Below are 24,871 nucleotides of genomic sequence, written 5' to 3' on the forward strand. Positions count from 1 at the left end.
TGGCCAAGTCACCTGCTACAAGTTCACAATTGAATCCCACTCACCCCCCTCATATATTTCCCTTCAGTTGGCCCTTCCCTCCATCTTCCACCTTCTCATTCATGCCCAGCATCATTCTCCTCATGCAGTCTCTAGCCTGCTTGCTTATAAATGGCAACAAAAAGAAAAGGCACAACATTCCAATTTTTGGGGACCAACACCTATTTTTACAAAGGATTTACTTTGCGATGCCAAATATACTTTTTCAGTTTCTCACAAGATATAGACTGCACAAAAGAATAACAGTCTAGGACTGTTCTACATATAGGCCACTAACTGGTTAGATTTCACTTCACAAATGGTTTTTCGATTTCTAAGGGCCTGGCTGTCAATACATGTTGGGCCTCTAATTTGCATTTGTTTTGATTACTATTAGTCAAAATTGCTTTATTCATTTCATACAGTAATGTACTGATTATGTACATACATGGCATTTAAAACTAATTATGTACATGAAATATCTGAAATCAAATCTAGCATAATGCATCCATTTAACAGTACATAAAATAATATAAAATATTATACAGCTCAAGCTTCCAAAATCTTAATTCATCGCCCTTTCCTAAAATACTTGTCAAAGATTAGTTATACTTGTGCAAGAATTGATTTTCTCATCAGCCAGGCTTTGTGTATACATCTACTCACTAATTTTGTTGATTTAAACAGGGTCCTTGTCCTTGATATACATTCAACATTCATCTGGTACAAAATTGTTTGTAGATAGGTTGTCCTCAAGCAAGAATATATCCTGGGCAGATAAATAAATGCTCAGATGTTTCCCTAACATAATTACATGCCGGGAATTCCTCTAGATATGTCACATTCCATTTGTGTAACAATGCTGCAAGTGGCATTCCGAAAAGTGCGATTCAGTCACTTCTTCCCAGAGGATTTTGGGGAGCGTTTCCTTGTGATGCTAGGGAGGTGAACCCACTACACAATATTCACCCTAGCGGTGGCAGAAAGCTGAACCTCACAGGGAGAGAGACCCCCGTTCTGATGAGGAATTCCATTTCCATCCTACTCAGAGGCCCACTAAGACATACCAGTTGGCAGAAAACCGGAATCCTCCTACATCTGCTATTGTGATATTTTTGCTGAAGATGAGCACCTGCCTGGTACTGAGAAAAGTAAAATCCCAAGAGTAATGGAATAAGTAAATACCTGTTATGTACTGGGACGAAGAATCCCAAAAGAATTAGAAGTATAACTCTGACACAAAGAAAGGACTGCCATGAGAAACTGGGGATGCCCCAGAACAGCATCATAATAATGGGAGGAGGAAGAGAATTGCCCGACACTTGTGAATTTTGAACCAGCTGGGTCAGGGAAGCTAGTACATCAAGGAGAAGGATGCTTTGTATGCCAACAAGCAGCTATAGCGAAGTACCAAGGTGATGGAACAAGAGACAGGCTGTAGAAAGTTTTCAGCTTCATAGTCCTTGGAGGGACACTGAAAGAGGTAGCGAGAAGCCCCACCACTGACGTACCGGTGCTGAAGCACGTTTGGGGTTGCTACCACTGTGTAGGGCAGAAACGCAGCTCTGGTTTTGGGCTCTAATAAATGTGATCTCTGTCTGCTGCTCGACCTAGTCTGGGAAGGGAATAAGTCGGTGGATGCTCTGAGCAGGCAAATCAATATCTCCCACAAGTCTGAGTTGGCTCAGGAAGTCCTTCCAGAGATATTTGCCCTTTGGGGAACCCCTTCAAGTGGATCTGTTCGGGTCCAGTATGAGCTGAAAGTGCTACCTGTTCTGCTCCACAGAATTTCCTCAGAGGAACTTTTGGGGACACATTCGTAGTGGACTTGGGAATACCTGAACCTTCTAGACATGTCCGTCCCTCCATTCCATATTCCCCAGAGGGTGGATCTACTCTCGCATGAGGGTGGCAGTTTTCTTCACCTAGGAATCGGAACACTTAACCTTTATGCCTGGTTTCTCAGAGGCTAAGATTTAAAGCTTGGGACCTCCCATAATACATTATGGAGTTATTGCTTCTGCTAGTAGATCAGCAAATAAAGCACTATACAGCTGCTGTTGGAACAGGTTTTGCAGCTAGTGTAGAGCAAACAATATAGATCCTTTTGCTTGCAATACACCTGCACTACTTTATTTTTTACTGCACCTAGCCCATCAGGGGCTGAAGGTAGCTACCATTAAGGGATACTGTGTGGGGGTTATCCTTTTTTAAAAGCACGCCAGAATAAGGCCCTTACTTCAATATGCCTATTGTAATACAATTCTTGAAAGTACCAACACATACATTCCCACTGGTCCCTTTTGTTGTTCCGTCCTGAGATCTGAACTTCGTTAATTTCTGATGGGAGCGCCTTTTGAGATCGTTCATTCCTGTCGTTTCAGGTTGCTAACTGTTAGGTACGAATTTGTAGAGTCCAACTGGTGTCGGACTTTACAAGACTGTAAAAAGACCCACTTTTTACTATAGGCTTGTACTACACAAGTTGGTAATGTCACTGAGCAGCCAGGCTTATCTTAAGACTGGTAATGTGAGCTGTAGAGCTGTAAAAATACAGTAATACAGGTATCGAAGTAATCCCTTAGAGATATTGTTAGTCACCAAACTGTGACTGACCGAGGCAGGAGACCACGTCTGTTTGGGATTTTGATTAGAAGAGCTCTGGTTGGAGCCTACACATGAGCCTCCTCTCTCTGATGGTAGAAGTTCTTTTCAACAATATGACTCTCTACTGCATGAAGAGTGTGATCACTTAAGAGCGGGGAGAACGCACCGCCACGGAACCTACTGCAAGGAAAGAAGAGATAATGAGCAACAGGTGGTAGGTATTCTGACAATAATCCTAAAAGACACTATGAATATACCTGGTGTGTTCTCCCCCTGGCTTGCTACTAGGAACACAGATGTTCTTCCTACCTACGATACAAAGCGTGGCTATTATATCAATCGGAAAACCAGGGGGTGTTACAAGGGAAGGTGTTGAGTCTTACTACTGAATGTACTGGATTTTCCTCAAGGGAGACAACAATAGTATAAAACAACAAACAGGATAATTAGTGAGGGGACTACTCCCGGGCGGCACAATGAGTGCTCTAGTTACGAGTTGGTGCACACTCAGCATAGCGTCCCGTTGTGCACGTTGGGAATACAATAGAGATTCAGTCCCAGTAAGTGTTGGCAGGATCTAGCGGTAAGAAGTAAAGGCAGTCCCAGGTAACTAGGTTCAGAGGAGTCAGTATGGACGTTGGATACAGCAATGAAACCAAAAACTACAGGTAATGTTGCCAATCCCCAAAAGGACAGAAAAGAATGGGTTAACTCACTGTGTCCAAGAGCGGTCAGGATGTATGCTGCGTGAGGTTGAGCAGGTTTTGCTTCAGTAAAAGGAAAGGAGCTGCTCAGATTGACTGAGAGGAACAATGTAGAGCAGGATGATGACTGAAGACAAGGAATCCGATGAACAGGCAGAATGGAACTGGTACACAGGCTGGCAATCCAGCACAAGATGAGAGGCAAAAGCAATCCGGGAAACGGGCCAGGTCTGGTACACGGGCTGACGAGTCAGAAGTAGAACGATAGGCAAAGCAATCCGTGGAGAAAAGCAAATGTTCTGATACACTGGCTGGTAGGTTCGGAGTACAAGCGAAAAGCAAACAGTCTGTTAGGAGGCAGGAATCCGGTAACAGTAAGGCCAAAGTAACGAAGACGGAACTTCAACAGCAGGTTTGTAACTTCAAATAGAAGCAGTGAAGTGAAAACCACAGCTGCTTATGATGGCGGAAGATCGCCACCAGGAAGAGCGTCAGAGTGATGAGAATGGACACGGAGCAGCATGGGCGGTGTGGTCCGTTCTACTGACTTGATCTGCACTGTAACCTCCATTGGGCAAGGAACCGAGCAGTGAAGCACTGCACACCACGAGAAAGGGCAACGGCTCTGTGCGCCCTCATTCTAGGATGAGTTCATGTGTCGTGTCCCGTTGTGTGGCGGTTCCCTGCAACCGTTCATGTTAACGGCAAAGTGTAACAGTTATAGTATAAATATCTATTTATATATACGCAAGGAATTCGACAATCTATAAAAAGCATCAACTAATAATAATTCCAAAAGTTAGGATTAAAATCAACAAGAGCAATAAAGCAGGTGAGTGACGTTTCATATGTTATACATTTTCCAGCGCATTAAGTGATGTCATTTGAGGTCAGTAGTAACACTTATTTGTGATCACCTTTGCAATATTGAGTTATAAGGAGGGAAAAGTTATAGCTGGATCTAAACATGCTTTGTACTTTCAAAAACAGTTAGCTTCTCCCCGAGGGATGTAAGTAGTCTTTTATCCCAGCAATAAGTGTTCAACAATAAAAACCTGTAAGGATCAAGCACTGCCAAAGCCAATAGGTTCAGAAGGTGGCCTTTACAGAGCCAGGACAGCCAATGTCAAAGGGCTAGTTCAAAGTTCTGATGCTCTATTCTTAGAAAATGTGTTGAAATAGCTAGTAGTTCAAACAAAAATTCACGGAAGCTCAAGAGGGGCCACCTTGAAGGACAAGCTGGGAGGCCAGTGCAAGTGAGTTGAGGTCAACTCTAAAGAGGGTAAAATTGCCCTTGCCAAGGTAGGAATCACCACAATTGGCAAAAGTAGATGTACCCAAGCCCCACAGTATGTGTGAACTGAAGAATTTGTTCCAGCTGGATGCGTTCCTGTTGCAGTGTAGCAGACCCTTGTTCCTGGTCCTCGGTCATGGTGATGAAGGAGGACATCTGGCGGGCTTCTGCGGCAGCATTCTAGAGGGGCTCTTCAGCAATGGATTCTCATTCATTCAGCAGCCTTTTGTGGATTTGGCACCTTTTAGCGCCAAAGAACAAACAACATCTCTAGTTAGAAGTTACTTGATCCCTCAGTCAGGGACTCTGGTGAGGTTTCTCTGGATGAAGATTTCCAGATTCTATATGCTCCTCTGGGATTCCCATGAAGTTTTGGCCAGATTTGCACTTCCTAAGACAATTCTTTCGATGGTCAGGATCCCCAGGCATTGGGTTTTTGCAGCCTTGGAAAATCACAGCAAGTCGAGGGTTGTGCCAAAATGAAGCTCGTCTTAAGGCTAGTTGGTCCACCAGCCAAAGGGAGGAAGTCGTCCCGTATGGGTCTTCCCAGTCGAAACAAAAACGGGGTCAGCACAGCTGCAGGACTTCACCTGGCACTTTGCGGTCCAGGGGGATGCTGCTGGTGTCTCTCCACGTCTTCTTTGTTGCATGTTGTCGTCAATTTGTCGACTGTGCCTCTAGTCCCAAAAAGTCACCTTTTAAGCAAGTTCCCATTCATTCACAGCCCTAGGCTGTTGATCACCCAGCAAAGGAGGCTGTCCTCGTGGACAGCCAGCTGGCCAATCGGAACCGGTTTCACTCAGGCACACCTAGAGACAAAAGACAGGGAGGTTTCGGGACCCTTCCTCACTTCCTGCCTTTCCAGACACACTGGAGCCTGGGCGGCTTCTGGACTGAAGCCCGCCAAAGGCAAAATGCACAAAGGACTCAAACAGAGTAAACGCTCAGAAGAAACTGACAAGAAATAACGAAAAAAGACAGGGGACATTTTGAGAAAATGGTCACCCTTGGGTGCTGTACTGCAGGTGAGGAATCGGCCTGCAGATACATGGCACAAGATAGTAAAAAAATTAACCACTGCCACCAACCATTCAAGTTAGTTAGTGTAACAGAATGTTACTTGTGAAGTAGGATAAAGGAGTTACTATGTAAACCCACAGCACTCCACATAGGGTGGTGTGTGCTGAACCCACAAAAGAAAAGATAAGTAAGCCAGGAATCATCTTACTATTCTTGGGAACAGTAGTTCACTCAATAAAAGGTAGTTAAACATTAAGAGAAGTCCAAGGGACTTCTCAGTGGCACTGCACTAAAGAAAGGTGCTGTGTGTCACAATGCAATAAGCAGATGCCTATGGCGTTTACCAGACTCCAATAAACAGTAAGAAACACAATGACTTGAGTCAGAAAAAACAAGAGTGTGAGAAAAACATTCCACCCACTCAGGATTTAAAATTAAAAAGCCCTGAGTTCAGCAAAAGAGCTGAGGGTCTCGAAGGTCAATTGGAATTGGCACAGAAATGACAATTCTCCCCAACACTAACCTGGAAAACCATCTTTTTCTATTAGCCATCACATCTGCTTCTTGGGCGAGTAAGCTACAAGCTCTATTATTCAAGTCACCTTTTACTGTATTCTCTAAAGCGACAGTAGTTTTGAGGGTTCGTCTCTCCTTCCTTACCCAAGGTCGGATCTAAATTTCATCTAGCTCAAAAGAGTACATTGCCAGCTTTTTATCCACTTACTCAGCCTTCTAAGGATGAAGAGGGGTTACACAGGCTTGACCCAAGAAGGGCTCTTAGTTTTTACATTTCAAAAATAGCAAATAGCAGACAGGATGACCAACTATTTATTGGCTACACTGGCCACAAGTTGGGTCAAGCCATGAACAAACACTATCCCGTATTCTATGCCTTTCAGAGTGCTGCTTAATTACTTGAAAAGATGTCCCTGAAAATCTAAGAGCCCATTCCACCAGAGGTGTAGCAACCTCTTTGGCTCTCCAAATAGGTGTACTAGTGCAGGACATTTACAATGCCGCAACTTGTTCCTTACTCCATACTTTAACAAAGCATTACTGCTTAGACACCGTGTCGGGCCAGGACGTTCGCTTTGGAAGAGCGGCTGCATAATGTGTTAATCAGAATTCCACAAAAAATCCACATCTCCTAACATCCATCTCCAAAACTGTTGTGGGAGTCTATCAAAGACGAGGAATCTGTGTGAGGACACAATCTGTTAAAAGAATAAATGGCTTACCCCTGGTGTTCTTCCTGATGTATGTTCCTCCTCCCCCCTCCGAGCCGACTGTGGGTGAATTTATTTATTACTTCTCTTTCAATGCCCATGCGGGTTATTTGCTACAACAGAACAGCTGAGTAGAAAGAGGAAACTACTAGGAACTGAGGCAATGGGCGCAGGGCATGCTATTTATACTATCATCTATGTCCCATCTGGACACAGGAATGGTAACCATTGAGGGACACTGTTTCCACACAGCGCCCCATCCCCCCGCCGTCGAAATTCTTTGCAAAGCAGGATACAAATAGATCAAAGATGAGGAATCTGTGAGAGGTCCATCAATCGCAACATTACAAGGGGTAAGTAATTTGTTCTTTCGGACGGCACTCGGCACCCCATGCTTAACCACCTGCTCCCCTTCTCCAAACCCTACCCCATCTCTTTCATTGCAATGCAGCGAGCAACGCGGCTGCTAAAATGGCAGAGGTGCGCTATACAAGATCAGAAGGCACCTGAGGCATAAAACGCCCCCTCAGGTGCAGGCAATTGGAAGGAGCTGGAACTGTGATTGGAATGCAAGCTGTAGCAGTAGTGGCAGAAGCAAGAATGCACAAGGCTGGCAAACCAAGCAGAAGTGGGAGAACACGAGAGATGCCAGAACGTGGAGAAAGCAGATTTAAACTGCCTTTTCCGAGTTGTTGTTTCCCAAACTCTGAAGTGCATAGGCTGCACAGCGGAAGGCATGTAGGAGAGTTGCCTTTTCCCATGTGAGCCCGATTGCAGTGATAGCCGTGTATTGAATCTGCTGGAGACTGAGTCTTGGAGCAGTTGTCAAGCCATGGATCTCAGGAGTGAGAAGGGCTCCGTAAAAGTGTGGCCAGACCGTAGATACCTTCACAGAGGAATGGTGTGGGTCCCTAAGAAGCCAGAAGCAGTAGAAGTTGTGTGACCCACAAAGTAAGTGTTAAAGAAATCTGTGAGTGAAGCATGACATTCTAATACCTTGCGTGAGCATTGCTGACAACAGTATCCAGTTCCATGTTCACTTGCGTATGGGTTACAGCAAGTAGTAGTTGTGTTTTGAAGCTGAAATAGGTGAATAATGGAAATATAGCACTTGCGCATACATAAAAATATGTTTATTTGCGTAGAAAGCTAATTCTGCTTAAATCCATTGTTCACCCTTTTAAAGACTGGTACTATCTGAAGGAATGGTCGCGTGCCACCAAGTGAGAAGAGTGAAAGTTGCGAAAACCATTACTGAATACCTAGCCTTGATAACACTTTTGTTAAAGCCTCTAATTTGTGAAAACTACAGCAAGGAGTGGTCGTTTGTGCTGAATTGTGATTCCCAAATGAGGACTGAACTCGATCCTTCACTTTCACACGGGAATACAATTCAATACCAAACATTACAATCTTTCAACTCTGAAAACTACATTAAGAAGTAGATGCGTGTGCCTAATTGTGATTTCTAAAAGACTGCATTCTATTCTTTACTTTAACATAGCATACCTTTCACATATAAATAGTTAAAGTGTACATATTCCTGAAGAAGAGAACCAGCATTGTCCAAGCCATGAGTCTCCCCTTGTTGACAGTAAAACAAGCCTTTCTCAGAGTCGAAAAGCAATCTACAAGTTACTAACAGTTCTACTGGCCTAAGATACAAGTCTGCAAGCATTACCTGGAGCTAAGAGTGGCATCAAGGCTTCTAGGTAATTACTTGGACTGATAGCTTACAGAAAGGTTCAAGAAAATCTCGGGAAGGGGAACTGGCTGTTTGCAAAGACTATTTTGATGTGGACGCAATCTGTAGTGCCATAGACTGTGGAAGACCGAGAAGTGAGTCTTAAAGGCAAACCCATGTTGTTATTGGTGCAGACAGACCAGAGAAGCAAAGAGGCTGCCCCTTTTGAAAAGAGATATCATGAGGAACAGTGCCTTGCCTACTTAAAGGTATTGATGTACTTAAGTGTATCTTGTTGAAGCTTGTCTGGAACGATAAATCACTGAAATTGGTAGTAGTAGTCCAAAGTACTGAAGCCATGGTGGTATATTTGGTTGTCAGTAGATTCAGCATTGCAATAGTCTGAACAAGGTCGAGTACTGATCAAGTAGAAGTGAAGTACTGATATGTCATCCTGACAAAGATATCATTGTAAATATCTAAAGAAATACTAACTGTTAACCAATAACTTTATATTACTGATTTATTTAGTATTTATGTATTTTATTTGATGGTCTGATATTGCATTTCTTTCTGAACTGTGGAAGATCTTAAGGAGGGGGGCAAATCATTGTGGCTGGGATTACCATTGATGCTATTTGCTGGAAGTGGAAAGTGGACATTTCACCCAGGAGAAAATATTTGTTGTCTTTGGAACTTTGGTTAATGAACTTTGACTTTGAAACATCAAGAACTGATTTGAGACATTTCTTTCTTTGGTTGAACGTTTGCAGAATTGATTTTGAATCCTGGGAAAAGGGACATTACCCAGGACTTAAGAAGGTATTCTGAAACTGTGAATGTTGTTCAGGTCAAGTTGTGTTGCCATATATTTCCGAGTATTTGTTGCTTAGTGTGAAGGCCAGTTCTGCTGTGTTAGTTCCCTTAGCTTTGGGTAGGCAGGGAATTCTTCATCAGAGTAGGGTATATTAAGGCATTTTCTATAATTTCTTTTGAGCATAAAAATGCCATATTTTGATAAATCATCGAACAGCTGTCTCTCACCTTACTGACCCCTCACAGTACATCTATATATAACAATAACAAAAGAACAGAAGTAGGTTTGTCCGATGCAGTCATGCACAGTAAAGACTGCCCGCTCCGCCTATTGTCACCGCTAAAGGAAGCTGTTGCATTAATGATCTTGGAGGTGCTTGCGCAAAAGTCCATGTTATCGAGTTTCAAAAGAGAGGACTACCACATGCTCATATCCTCTTAATATTGAAAGTAGAAGACGAGCCAAAGGATGCTGAAACCATTGGCAAATATAGATCAGACGAAATTCCAGATGAACACCAGTTTCTCCGGCTACATGCCATTGTGATGAAGCATATGATACACAGCCCTTAAAAATCACTTAGCATGGTTGATGGCAACTGCTCCAAAAACCCAGTTTTGAGGAGATTGGTTCCTCTGACGTATTCCACATCTATGACCGGTAATCACCACAGGTGCTTCGGAAAATGTTCTACGTCGATACACCCCTTCGAGGACCTCCTTCGACGGCTGACGTCACCCGATGTTATATGTACGACGCCCGTAGCCTCAGTTCCGTTTTTTCCACGAACGTGTTTGCTTCAGAGATTTCGACGCACCTCAGTTCTTCTGATTTTCTATCGGTTCTTCGAACTTGGTGGTTTGTGAAGATATCATGTCTTCGTCTTCTACCCCGCGGTCGGGATTCAAGAAGTCAGGACTGCGGTTCCAAGATGTCGCTTACGGACCCGCATGACGTCTGCCTCTGCTGCCTCGGCGAGGACCATGCTATGGATGACTGTGACGATTGCCAGTCTTTGACGTCGAAGGCCTTGTGGGAGCGGAAGAAGCTATCTGTAGGTAGGGTTTCCAAACTCCGAAAGTCGAACTCCGTGGGGCTTTCGACCGATTCGAGGGGCGCCTCTCCACGTCGGCGTAAGTCCAGGGGGGTGTCGTTCCCGGAGTGGTTCCCGCCATTCCTCTGCCTCTTCTAGGCACTTGCGGAAGTGCTGTCACAGGTCGCCTTACCCGTCCTTGTCTGAGGACTCTGCCAGACGGCGGGTAGCTTGTCCTACCAAGCATTCCTCTCCTCTATTCTGCAATTTGATTGGGCATTCTAAAATTCTAAATTCTTTTCCCACCTCCATACGTTGGTACTGCTTTGGGAGTCTGTCATAGATGTGGACTACGTCGGAGGAACCAATCCTCTCGAAGAACAAGTTACTTTCTTGCCTGGTAACGTTCTTTCGATGGGATGTTCCGACAACGTATTCCACATGGAACCCTCCTAGCCTGCCCCTCTACAGAATTTCTTATGCGATTGCAGCTTTAGTTTCCGCAAGGCTTTCTGTAGTAATACTGGCAGAAGATTGGTTCCACACGTTCTGGGAAAAAACTACAACTGAGCTACGGGCATCGTGCGTCCTACATATAACATTGGGTACGTCTGCCGTCGAAGGAGGTCCTCGAAGGGACGTATTGACGTCATTGACGCAGGATGCAGACACCGAAAATTTTCCGAAGCAGCACAGCTGTGGTGATTAGCTGTGATAGATGTGGAATACGTTGTCGGAACATCCCGTCGAAAGAACATTACCAGGTAACACAGTAACTTGTTCTTCAAGAAGAAACATTACTTAATGTGGATGGATATAATCGAGACCGTAGGCGAAAAAATGTGAACCTAGTAATTGTCAATGGTAAAGAAATTGACAATTCTTTGGTAGTTCCCTTTAGCCCATCCTTCAGCTTGAAATACAACTGCCCTATAAATATAGAGAGTTGTCTGTCAGTCAAAAGTGCGAAATACCTCTTAAAGAACGTGTACAAATGCTACGATTGTGCACATCTTTCTGCTAAGGCACATGCAACACTGCAGCATGAATAACACCATTTTTGTTCTGTTTACATAAATTACATTAAAATACACCACATAATATATTGACACTCTGAAGAGGTGGTCTTTGCCCACTACAGTCTTTTCGCTCTTTACACACTTAATACACTAGTTTGTACAAATCCAGTGCCCGGTGAATTGATTACATGACACTCCTACCACTCATATTCAAATGGCTAGAAGTAGTACTGGGTTGCTTCTCCTTTATAAAGTGCATTATTATGGCTATGGCAGTATGAAAACATGTTGGGGGTGATGGAGGTGAAAATTAATTTTCAGTGAGGGGTACTGTACAGCCGTACCTATTTTTCCTCCGATTTGCCAACTATGTTTTTTAAATATTAGTCAATTTAATCAGAGGAGGTGTACCGACCACTTCTTAACAACCACTTCTGTTTTGTTCAGCTCTATGAGAATGCCTTGTCTGAGAATGAAAGCCTCAAGTCAAAGCTGCGAGAAGCCCAGCTGGAACTAGTAGACATCAAAACCAAGCTCGAGAAAGTCGCTCAGGTGAGTGTGAGGTCAAAGTGAGTGAGCGTAAAGGGGCACATGTTGGCTACGTTGTTGGAGGGGGGACGTGGACACTGTTATTCTCAAATCATGAATTCTAAAATTAACTCTGGTTGATATTATGCTAATGTTGTTTGTAAAGCGCAACACATCACCAGTGAGAGTAGAGTTGACATCTGACTGTGTGTCCTTGTAAAGACTGGTAGGGGGTGTCTGTACTTCCGCTCTCTATATGGTAGAGGAGAGGCACAGAGGACCCCAGCCAAGATCCTCTATTATTGGTACATGGTCGAGCAATCAAGGCCTAGCTTCTCAGGAGGTGATGCAGGCTGGTTCTTAAGTACAGTGTAGTCCCCGAACCCCCACAAAGGGATGTCCACACACTGTATTACTGAAAACAGTCTTTATATAACTAATATTCAAGGGTATGTACACGATCACAATAACGCATTTTGTACTTGGAAGTCAATAATGATAAATATATACAATTCTAAAGTGGTACCACCAATGTTATCAAATCTCTCTAAAGTGCATCAACTGTACGGTTAAAATGTCACACAGATTAATAACGAGGAAACCAGCAATAGAGATAGGCAGGAACGTAAGATGGTTGAAACAATAGGCCGAATGCTGACCCCTAGCAATAGGCACAGTTCGGGGTGGAGATCCACCCCCCCCCAACCTGGGCAACCTGTAAATAAAAGATATGTAGCACAAGCCAAGTCCATGTAATGTTCAGAAGTCTTATTTCCTCCTATTAAGGTTTTACCCCCCCCCCCCAATGTACCTGGTGGAGTAGAGTTCTCCGACGATGTGTCGACCGTTCCTTCTTGAGCGACTCCCTTTCAGGCAGGACCCACGGATCGTCGAGAGGTGTGGAGGACCTCAGCGTTCGGTGTCGGGGAATCGACAGCCCTTCTTGAGTGCCCTCCCTTTAAGGTAGGAGTCACGGGTCGTCGAACGTCCGACGGGCAACAGGGTGATCTACGGCAGGGAAGTGGCAGCTTCGTTCCTAGCGGTGCTCGTCGATGACAGAGCGTTGGCGTCCTGCAAGGAAGAGGCGTGCGGGGCACTTCAGTGACGATAGTTCTGGACCGCAAAGTGATGAACAACTGTGGCCCAGCAAGGGCGTCGAGTCGTCGGCGTCTCTGTGGTCTTTAGGTGGCGGGAAATCCACCGGTGGATGCTCCTCGGCGCGTCGACGGTCGGGCTTTCTCCAGCGGGAGACAAGCGGGTGACGATGCAGACGAGAGCGTCCGATAAATGGAAGTTCTTAGGCAAACGGGAGCAAGGCGGCTCCAGTCGGCGACAGTGGCGGACAACAGTCCGAGTGCTTCTCTTTGAGAGTTCCGCAGCAGTCCCCGTATCGGGTCGGCAGCCTGTCGAAGGTCTGTCTACCAGGGAGCTTTGGCAAAGATCAGCTGTGCACGATGGTCCCTCGTAGCTCGGGAAGAGGGTGCCTTACCAGGTCCTCTCCGGGTCAGTCCTTGGAAACACAGCAGCTTTCAGATTGCGAAGGAGAGCAACAGCACTCCTTCTCATCCAGCGGGGCTTCAAGGTCAAGCGTCAGTTACTCCAGTTACTCATCGTGGTGGACTTCAGCTTCTGAACACGATTTCTAGCAGTGAGAGGTCCCCAGATATACTGTTGATCTCTCATTCCGCTGGGTCACACTCAAGCATCCAATCACGACTAAGGGCATTCATGCAGGCAGGCAGCCAATCAGGCACACGAGGTATTCAGGCCATTCACTGCTCTCCAGACACTCCTTGGGACAAGTACCGAGCCATTCAACACTCCCAGCTGCATTCATACCGGTTTCGGGCAGGGTTGTCTCAGTCATTGTGTCAACCACCAGATACTAGACACCCACAACACAGAATGCATATTCGTCACACACTCTATTCACCCAGGTCCCACCCACAGGAGGTACCCACAACATACATCACCGGGAAGGCTCCAGCTAGTCTGGCCGGGCCTTCACAACACCACCATATATGGCATTTCCACCCAACAGCCAGTCAGGGGGAAGGGACAGAGTCAGGGCTTCCCAGGACTTTGGGAAAACAAGGTAATGGTTAAAAGAAAGCAAGAGGCCATCTTGTTTTCCATCAGGAATCAACTGATTCCAATGGCAGGGCTGGGGTATCCCAAAATGGAGGATACTCTGCGCACCTGTCAAGTTCAGCATGGAGCTGCCACCAGCCCATACCCTGCTTTGCGGGCCACCCAAAGGTGCCAAAAACATACACTAGGGGCACAGGGTTGTACCCCGACCCATGGGTGCCATAAGGTTATCCCACGGGTCCGTTCACCAAACCAAAAGAGAGAGCTGCACCGCCAGGAGTCCCACATGAACTCCTGCGCGGAAAACACGACAGAACACACGATAAAAAGAAGTAAAGGACAAGGGTATGGAGGCCCTGTCCCTCCGATGCATTTCCAGCATCAGAGTCATTGAAAGAGAAGGGCATACATAATACCTTACACGTGAACTTACACATATCAACACAAATATAACACTGACAATATTAATGTTGCTTGTATCAAGACTTATGCAAATATCTGAAACAAAGCTTTATTCATTCACTGTTCTATTAATGTGTTGTCATCGGCTAGCATTTATTGGTGTCATAAATTAGCATTTCCATGTATTGTCACTTTTGTGTTTGTATTGCATTTTCACAAGTTACTATTTACCGGTGTCATAAACCAGCTTTCCATTTCTCAATGGGTAAATCCACTGAATGAGGTTGTTTTTGCAATGGGTTCTTCATAGCATTATCCTATGGAATGGTTTGTGAACATTGAACCCTGTTTTGAGCGCTTGCATTAGCGTTATTTGACTTGATGGAGTTTCATTTGTAAATTGATGAATGGTAGACTGGTAATTTAATTATCAATTTAAGAACGTGCTGTTTTACTTTCTATATAGATTGTATTGCAACTGGTAAGAACTATTTAAACGCCAAACTGCCATGTATTTTTGCACATTATCGCTACAAAATTCTGAATCCCACATTACTGCGATGGAGAAAACCTTGCATGGAAAAAACAAATTCCCCCCCAAAAAAAGATGGGGAGAGGGGGGGTCGGGGTTGGATGTTGGGGTATTTAAAGTGCAGAGATTTTGAGATGTTGTGGGTACTCTCAAACTGGCAGTAAAAATGTCTGTATTTTCATGTAGATCCTTTTTGTCCAGTGGCTGCATAAAACTAACCAAATGGTAAAAGCCTCTAGGTTTCATATTACTTTTCCCAATTTACAGACTGTGATTTGCTGAAGGGCAAAGTTTATGCATAGTTTCGCACATTAACACAGTAACTCATCGGGAGGATTATCTCTTTATATTGAACTGCTTGGCAAAGTATTGGCGGATAATCATTAAAGAGAATATCTGTGCAGGGTAGATGATTGGTTAGTTGCTGTTAAGTAAAACTTCCATCTTGTGTGATATTCTACTCACCTGGTAGTGCCCCAGCACTTTTTGCTTGACTATTGGGTTTCTTCTGACTCATATGAGCAAGTGGTAATCTTTCTCCTGACTCAGCCATTGTTTTGTGCTCTGGGCACTCTTTTTTGGATTTATTTGTATGGCCACTCGCCTCCTTTTTCTATGGCATCTGTAATTTCCTATTGTAGCACACAGCACCTTATGTGCAGTGCTAGCTTCTGGAAGCTCCTTGATCGTCCCTCTTTGGTTTTATTTTTATTCCTTGCAAGAACTCCTGTTCCCAAGGATAGAAGGGTACTTTTTATCCCAACAACACTTCTCTTGTGAGCCCAGCACTCCGGCTATGTAACTTTTTCCATGCATCTTTTTAGCTACAGTATCAAATCCATCTGAGTGGTTGGTGGCAGTGGATACCTTTCCTACCAATTTTGTGAAACTTACAGCCCAGGCTGCATTCACAGCTGTAGTAAGGCGCACATGGGACACCATTGACCCAAAATAATTCTGGTTGTCTTTTTTTCAACAACTCACAATGGTATGTTCTTTCTTGGTCCTTCTTCTGCTTTGCTAGGGAGGTGGGGGGGGGGGTTCCTGGTAGGTCTTCGCCGGGATGCCATTGTGAAACCCTCCTGAAGGTGGCAGTATGTCTGGGATGACGGGAAACTGGCAGGACTCAAGAACTCCACAGGTCTTTGTCCTCCAGTATGCCTGCTTGGATCAGTACAGCCTCCACTCAAAGTTTGACTGACAGCATGCATATTGAATTGCTGTGTTCCTGTATAAAAGGCGAGCGTCTTGATGCTGAAGCTAAAGTCGACCACTGGAAGATCCATTCCACCTCCAGAGACTGCCAGAGCCAACCGAGTGACTGCTGCTCCACCAGCCCCCTCTTCCAAGCGACAGTGAAGCTTGATGGATGACTTACTCCCTTAGACTGGTGGGACCAACCAGGCTTAAGGCGACCTGCATTTCAGGCCATCGCACTATGAGCTGTAACCTTCATGGGCTGTAAACTGCCAATACCCTGGTACCTGTTGCCAAAGTGCAGTGAATTGCCTTCCAAAGAACAAATCCTCCCGAAACTTTGGTTGACTCCTTCCGGACCTCCAGAGGCAAGTTCCGCTCCTTGAAGTCCCCTCATCCGAAGGCTGGGCCGAGAGAGCAAGCTTAGATGACTGGGCAGTAACTGTTCTTTCTCCAGCAAGGGCTCTAGCATGGAATCACATGCTGATGAATATTCCCCGTCAGGATGGCAATCCTTGGTAAAAGAAAAAACTGTTTCACTTTCACTTACAAACTATATTTCTCCTCTAAACCAATCACTGAACGCTGGCAGCCATCTTCAGATTTTTACCTCACGTTAAAGTTTTGGGAGTCCTCGTGTTTTGCTTCATGAGCTGTTATACGTTTTCGCACTTTTTTCGATTAAAAAGTTCTATTTCAAGGGGATTGGGTCCTCCGACATATTCCATATCTATGACAGGTAATGTCCACAGCTGTGCTGCGTCGGAAAATCTTTGGCGTCTGCGTCCTGCGTCGATGACGTCGATGCGCCGCCCCCGAGGACCTCCTCCAACGGCCGACGTCACCCGATGTGATAAGTAGGACGCACGACGCCCATAGCCTCAGTTCCGTTTTTTCCGCGAACGTGTTCGCTTCGTGAATCTCGGTACGCCTCGACTTGGAGTTTGCTGTTTTCAATTCTCGGTTCGTTGAACCTGTTCGGTTTTTTGTGAAGACCTGTTTGTGGCGATGTCTACTTCGTCTTCAACCCCACGTCCGGGCTTCAAGAAATGCGGGGACTGTGGGTCCAAGATGTCGGTCACGGACTTGCACGACGCCTGCCTCTGGTGCCTCGGGGAGGCCCACGATACGGATGACTGTGTCGACTGCCAGTCGCTCACGGCAAAGTACTTGCGGGAACGCAAGAAGAAGCTGTCGGTAGGCCGGGTGTCTAAGCCCCGGAAGTCGAGGTCTGCGGGGTTTTCGACCGATGACTCGAGGGGCGACTCTCCGCGTCATCGTCTGAAGTCCAGTGGGTCTCCTTCCAGGAGTCGGTCTCGCCACTCCTCCGCCTCTTCGAGGCATTCCCGGAAGCGCCGGCATCGGTCGCCTACCCCGTCCTCTTCCGAGGACTCCGCCCGTCAGCGGACCACTTATCGCTCCATGCAAGCAACACCGGAGGAATGGGCTTCCTTTGGGAAGCAGATGCTAGCGATTCTTGAATCGCAGGGCACCGGTCCGTCCGCGCCTCCGAGTGGGGTCGGTCGGCACCAGTCGAGAGACACCGCTCGTACGCCTTCGGGCTCGGGTGGTCGGCACGGCTCACGGGAGAGGTCCCGCTCGGACAAGGGTAGCCGTTCTCTCCATGCCCGTTCCAGGTCCCGGTCCTCGACGCGCTCGAGACCGCGTGATCCTGTGCCGTCTTCAAAGAAGACGTCGACGCCTGTGGCGCTGAGGTCATCGACGATTTCTCTCGAGGCTCCGCCTCCGAGGGCGTCGTCGGCGCCTTGGTCGCCGAGAGACACGCTCGGAGCTCCGGCTTCGAGGCCTGTGTCGACGCCGCCGATGCTGGCGGCGCTTCAGTTGACATCGACGCCGATTCGCTCGAAGTCGACGCCTTTTGAGGCGGCGGTGTCGAAGGGGCCCCGTGGCACGGGATTAGCCCCTAGGAAGGCTCTGGCTAGGGTCAGGCACTGCTTTGGTCCCAGGGGTCTTCCTCTCCCCGCCTGGAGTACATTTCAGAGGGTGATGAAGGCTTTGATGACGGCTTGGTTCCGGTTCCAGATGAGCTAATCTCGGGCCATAGCCAGTTTGATGACCTGAGGCAGTCACTGCATGATGCCAGTGGACTGGATACCTCTCCCGAGGTGGAGTTTTGTAGGCCGGAGCCTGGCACCCATGCCGATTCTTCATATCGGCGCCTTATGTCTCGGGTCACCGAGTATTTGGATTGGTCAGCTCCCCCAGGGGAGTTTGTTCAGGATGATCTCACGGACATCCTTGATCTCGGTCCCCCCACTGACCCGGTTTTGCCGTTTCATATGGCTCTGCAGAGAAGGGTGGCGGCGGCTTGGGCTGCTCCGGAGAGTCTCCCGGTAGTGGGCAAGTCTTTGTCGCGAAAATACCATCCAGCTAGTAGCAATCCCTGCTACTTGTCCAGGCACCCCACTCCGGAGAGTTTGGTGGTGCAGGCGGCTACAGCCCCGGCAAAGCAGGCGTCGTATCTTACCATCCCTCCGGATAGGGACGACAAACGTTTTGACGGCTGGGCGAAGAAAGTGTTTTCTTCGGGGGGGATATGGCGCTTCAGGCGGCCAACTCCATATGTGCTTTGTCTCGTTTCACACACACTCTGTGGAACTGTGTTGCATTAGCGGCTGAACATATTCCCGAAGGGGACGAACAGGATGGTTTCCTTGCTATGGTTCAGGATGGCAAGGATGCCATGTGTGAGGCCGTTCAGTTGGGTTTGGACTTGGCAGATTGTATCAGCCGGTTCATGGCGGCGAGCACCATAATGCGCAGGTTTGCGTGATTGCGGAAGTCTGAGTTCGCTCCTGATGTGCAGTCCCGGCTCCTCAACATGCCCTTTGACGGTGAACACCTTTTTGGCAGCAAGGCTGACGGGAGCCTTGAGAGGTTGCAGACCTCCAAAGCTGCAGCAAAGTCATTGGGCGCTGCAGTTCGCCAACCTCCGCCTTTTCATCCTAGGGGACAGCAATGGAGGGGATGTTCCTTTCGCTATTACTCGTCCTTCAGTAAAACGAGGGGGAGCTAGCAGTCAAAGAGGCCATCGTAAGAGTGCCAGAGGTGGAAACAAAGGTACTCAAGGTGCCAAGGCCGCTCGGGCAGTTGCCTCTTTGCCCTCAAGCAACGCCGCAGCCGCTACCACTCAGTCATGAGGCCAGGTCCCATGGTTCGCCGGTTGGGGGAAGGCTGGCGCAGCATCTTGTAGAGTGGCAAGCCATTACTTCGGATGTGTGGGTTCTGGAGATCATAACCCACGGCTACTGTCTTCCTTTTCGGCAGAGGCCTCACGACAATCCACCAGGGAACCTCTTTGAAGTGTCCGGATCCACTCCTTGGGCAGGAAATTCAAGCCCTGCTGGAGAAAGGCGCCATAGAACTGGTGCCTGTAGCAGAGAGGAACAAGGGATGGTATTCCCCTTATTTTTTGATTTCGAAGAAAGACTGGGGATTGAGACCCATCATGGACTTGCGCGGTTTGAACAAACTCCTCAGGAAGGACAAGTTCAAGATGGTGACTCTTTCTCAAGTCCTCCAGGCCCTTCAACTTCAGGACTGGTTGGTGTCTCTCGCCCGAGGGTTTTCACCAAGCTCATGGTGGTGGTGGCAGCGCATCTCAGGAAAGGGGGGGATTCACGTCTGCATTCTTCTGGTGCCAGAGGCTCGTCTGCGGATGAGATCTTTGCATTGGGCACTCAAGCTCCAGTGGTCTCAGTCCTGTGGCAGGCTGTCAGACCCTGTTCAGGTGCCGCCCTCGGTAGCCCGGGACCTTCTGTGGTGGGCCGTCGAGGGCAATCTGATGAAGGGGGCCCCATTTTGGCTGCCCTGGCCGGAGGTGACGATCGTGACGGACGCATCCCTCACGGGGTGGGGAGCTCATGCCAACGAGTTGACAGTCAGCGGTCGTTGGTCTCCGTCGGAGTCCAGACTCCATATCAATCTGTTGGAGCTATGGGCTGTCAGGCTAGCCCTGAAGGCTTTTCTGCCGACTGTGCGTGGAAAGAGTGTCCTAATTCTAACGGACAACACGGTGGCCATGCACTACCTCAACAAAAGGGGGGGGGCAGGGTCACTTCCGCTGTTCAGGGAGGCGATGCAGCTCCAGTTCTGGGCCATCCAGAAGGAAGTTTCGATCTCTGCTGTTGATCTGGCCGGAGACGACAACGAGATGGCGGACGCTCTGAGCAGGCAGAGCACGATCTCTCACGAGTGGGAGCTGGCTCAGGAGATTCTCCTGGAGATCTTCGCCCTTTGGGGGACCCCTCAAGTGGATCTCTTCGCCTCCAGTGTCAACCGGAAGTGCGAGAGGTTTTGCTCGCAGGAATTTTCTCCAAAAGGAGCCTTAGGAGACGCGTTTGTGGTGGAGTGGTCATTCCCACTGCTGTACGCGTTTCCTCCAGTCCCCGTCATCCCGCAAGTACTGCAGAGGTTCGGTTCCCGGATGATCCTCATTGCTCCGGCGTGGGCCCGGAGGACGTGGTACCCGGATCTTCTCGACTTGTCCATCTGCCCTTCACGTCGTCTTCCCTACTGAGACGATCTGCTCTCACGGGAGGGGGGTCAGGTTCTTCATCCAGAGGTCAGATCCCTCAACCTTCACGCTTGGCTTCTGAAAGGTTGAGGTATAAGGATTGGGACCTCCCTGAAGACGTGATGGAGGTGTTGCTCTTGGCCAGGCGGCCGGCAACAGAGTCTCTGTACCGTTGCCGTTGGAGAAACTTCTGCGACTGGTGCAGAGTTAAGAATGTGGATCCTTTTGAATGTGACATTCCCATGGTTCTGTCTTTTTTGCTATCTTTGGCCCACAGGGGCTTGCAAGTGAGGACCATTAAAGGTTACCTGGCGGCGCTGTCCATATTTAAGCGCTCGTCTGAAGAGTATTCCTATTTTAAGATTCCTTTAATTTCGCAGTTTTTGAAAGGGCTCACTAATGTGTTCCCTCCGTCACCTTTTCTGGTGCCCGGTTGGGATTTGAACCTCGTTCTTAATTTTCTTATTGGTGCTCCGTTTGAGCCTTTACATTCTTGCCCTTTGAGGCTGTTGACTCTGAAAACTGTGTTTTTGGTTGCGGTTTCTTCCGCTCGCAGAGTGAGTGAGTTACAGGCACTTTCAGTTAAGCCACCCTTCACTGTGTTTTCATAAGGACAGGGTTGTCCTTAGAGTTCTGCCTTCTTTTCTTCCGAAGGTGGTTTCGGAATTTCATTTGAGCCAGAAGGTTGTTCTTCCGGCGTTCTATCCTTCTCCACATCCTGGTAAAGAAGAGGAGAGGCTCCATAGGCTTGATCCTAGGAGAGCGCTGAGCTTTTATATTTCGCGCATGTCCCGGGTCAGAGTGAACAATCAACTTTTCATTGGTTTACGCTGGAAAGCGTTTGGGGATAGCTGTGACGAAACACTGTCTCGTTGGATTATTTTAGCTATCTCCGATTGTTACCGCTTGGTGGGTAAGGATCCTCCGGCTGGCTTGCGGGCCCATTCTACCAGGGGAGTGGCTGCGTCTACTGCCCTGCAGAGGGGAGTTCCTATTCGTCACATCTGTGATGCAGCCACCTGGGCTTCAGTACATACTTTTGTACGTCGCTACTCCCTCGATTCTATCATAGGGCAAGATCTGGCCTTTGGCAAGGCAGTTCTCTATTCCGCAATTTGATTGGGCATGCTAAATTTGTATTCTAAATTCTTTCCCACCTCCTTGCTTGGTACTGCTTTGGGAGTCTGTCATAGATATGGAACACGTCGGAGGACCCAATCCCCTCGAAGAACAAGTTACTTTCTTACCTGGTAACGTTCTTTCGATAGGATGGTCCGACGATGTATTCCATATCGCTCCCTCCCTGCCTTCCCCATTGCAGAATTTCTTTTGCGATTGCAGCTTGCGTTCCGCAAGGCCTTGTGTGTCTGACTGGCAGAAAACTGGTGGCACACGTTCTGGGAAAAAACTATAACTGAGGCTATGGGCGTCGTGCGTCCTACTTATCACATCGGGTGACATTGGCCTTTCGGAGGAGGTCCTCGGGGACGGCGCATCGATGTCATCGACGCAGGACGCAGACGCCAAAGATTTTCCGAAGCAGCACAGCTGTGGACATTACCTGTCATAGATAAGGAATATGTCGTCGGACCATCCCAACGAAAGAACGTCACCAGGTAAGAAAGTAATTTGTTCTTTTATCACATAGAGCCCGTGTGCTTTATCACTTTTTCTGCCAACAAGCGGTGACCAGTTTATCGGTGAATTGCAACGCCCCTCAAGGGCAAGCATCGTCTAAGTTTCATCGAAAATTCCAGAAAGACCATCAGGCCTATTCTGCACCATGTCGAAAGAGAAGAGGGAAGCTCCCTTTCAAGCTCTGATCCAGCAGCGGACTGCGGAATGTGTTTGTAGAGGACAAACGCCTTCAGTGCCTCTATCCCCATCAGGATCACAAACAGTGATCGGACGGTGTTAAACGCTAGAGGGGGGACAACAGAGATGACTGCACAGGGCCCAGTAGGCCTACACCAACTCCCCCCCGCCCCCGATGTATTGCTGGACATCTTTTTGACCCTACACACCCTGGTGTCAGATTCAGAAATGCATGCCGGCGACACCACTGGCCCCAGAACAGCCTCCAGTGAAAGAGGAAGCAGCACCCTACGCCGCTGCATCAACCTCCACACGTGCCCTCCTCCCCTCTGGACACGGATGACATGGCCACGGCTGGTGGTTCGCCGCAGCCAAGGGCTTCTCTCCCGGACGAGGTGGGGTTGTCCATGCCATGGTCACCAGAGCGGCCAAGCTCTTACAACTGAAGCCAGAAGAGACCAAGAAGGAAGGTTTCCTATACCAACGCGCAAGGCCAAGATCATCTTGGTGGTGCCGCTCCTGGACGATGTTTGGGAGGAGGGCCTCGCTTTGATGAGGAATCTGGCCACAGCCCCGGCCAAGAGGGATAGGCTGGAGAAAAACTACTGGGTGCCGGAGTCGGCACCCAAGTGCCTATGATCGCAGCCTTCCCCAGACTCTGTGATTTTGGCGGCAGCGAGAAAGGTCGTCTAACCTCATCTTCGGTTCTTCCGGATAACGAGGGGAAGAAGTTAGATGCCATGAGAGGAAAAGTGATCTACTCGGCGTCATCAACAATCAAGGCGGCCAACGCATTTACATTCCTTGCAAGGTACCACAGGGAAATGTGGTATAAGATGACCTGGGGTCGAGACGCTTTCCATCCTCCAGGAGCGGGAGGTGGTATCAGATCTTGCCATCACAGTGGCCCTTGAAGTCGCAGACAGTTTTCCGGCACATGGGAGGGGGGGGGGGCTTTGCGTGACAGCCTCTGCCTCCATTGTCGTGGCTGGCTGAATTCCACCAACTTCCATCAGGAAATGCAGACGAGACTGCTGTACATGCCCTTCAACAGGATAAACCTCTTTGGGAAGGCAGTCGACAGACAGGCAGACCATTAAGAGTAACAAAGACGGCCCATTCCCTGGGCACTCTTCAACAACGTCCTTCCTTTCGTGCCTTCTGTGAGAAGTCCGTCAGATCATCAAACTGTTTCGGCGGAGGGTCCTTTTCATACTGTCAACCACCCCCATCCCCCAGTCCATGACCCAGGAGGCCCTACAGAGGCATTGCCAAAGGCTTTTGGTGGAGGTGGCAGACGTGGCTCCCAAGGCAGCACGCAGGCCCCGAAGCAAGTTGAACTGTCCAGAACGTCGTACACACACCCAGACACCCCGGTGGGAGGCCGGCTGGCGGCTTCGTCAACGAGTGGAAGAAAATCTCCACCAACCGATGGATGCTGGACGCTCTTGCCCACGGACACACTTTAGAGTTCCAGCAAAAGTGTCTGTGGAAACCTCAGGTGGCCTGGCAAGAGCAGAACATCCCTCAGCTCCTGCAGGAAGTACGGGCTATGATAAGAAAAGGGTCGATAGAGCTGGTTCCAAAGCGTCTCTGGGGCTCCGAAGTCTACTCCAGACACTACTTGGTAAAAAAAGACCGGGGGCTGGAGGCCCATGCTTTACCTGCGGCGTCTCAACATACCGCAAGTCCCAGAAATACAGGATGCTCACGTTGCAGCACGTGCTTGGCTAACTGGAAGGATACTTCTTGACGTCGCTGGATGTGGAGCTCCCGTACGTCGACGTCCCCATTCACGAGAATCGTCAGAATTTCCTGCTCTTGGTAGTACAGGGAAGGCACTACCAATTTGAGGCCCTCCCCTTTGGACTGAAGTCCGCAACCAGGGTGTTAAAGTGCCTGCCACCAGTAGCGGCCCATCTCCGTCTACACTGGGTATACGTGTACCCGTACCTCGACTGGCTCTTCCGGCCCAAGTCCAGGGAAGTGGCTGTCGAACGCATGTAGAGGACGTCCGGCTGCTGACGGATCGCGGGTTCTCCATCAACTATCCAAAGTCCTGCTTGATACCATCGCAGAATGTGCTGTTCCTTGGGGCCAGGCTCAACACGGTCTCCTGCCTGGCAGCTCTCTCGGAAAACCGGATAGCGGGCCTGCTGGGAAAGGTGCAACGGCTATTGGCACTGAAGAGAGCGGCGGTGCGGACCATCAAGTCACTGCTTGGCATGGTGATGTTGTGCATCTACCTGGTTCGGCTCTGCAGGTTGCATATAGAACCCCCTTCAGGAGTTCCTGACCGCTCGCTGGATCCAGGTGTCCGGAAGCTTTGCAGACAATATTGCTCTCG

The 24,871-nt window shown here is 48.2% G+C and overlaps 1 protein-coding gene across 9 annotated transcripts in view; it reads left to right on the forward strand.

Annotated features, from left to right (window-relative positions):
* The window catches only part of PPP1R12B (protein phosphatase 1 regulatory subunit 12B), a 1,230,188-nt gene that overhangs the window by 1,053,790 nt on the left and 151,527 nt on the right, over positions 1–24,871 (forward strand). For all 9 annotated transcript variants that reach the window (XM_069633604.1, XM_069633603.1, XM_069633606.1 and 6 more), the window contains one exon: positions 11,870–11,974. In XM_069633604.1, coding sequence (XP_069489705.1) covers positions 11,870–11,974 — 105 coding nt within the window. The remainder of the gene's footprint in view (positions 1–11,869; positions 11,975–24,871) is intronic.

The sequence above is a fragment of the Ambystoma mexicanum genome, chromosome 13 (assembly GCF_040938575.1).
Source record: "Ambystoma mexicanum isolate Mex_15411 chromosome 13, UKY_AmexF1_1, whole genome shotgun sequence".
In the NCBI taxonomy this organism is placed as follows: Eukaryota; Metazoa; Chordata; class Amphibia; order Caudata; family Ambystomatidae; genus Ambystoma; species Ambystoma mexicanum.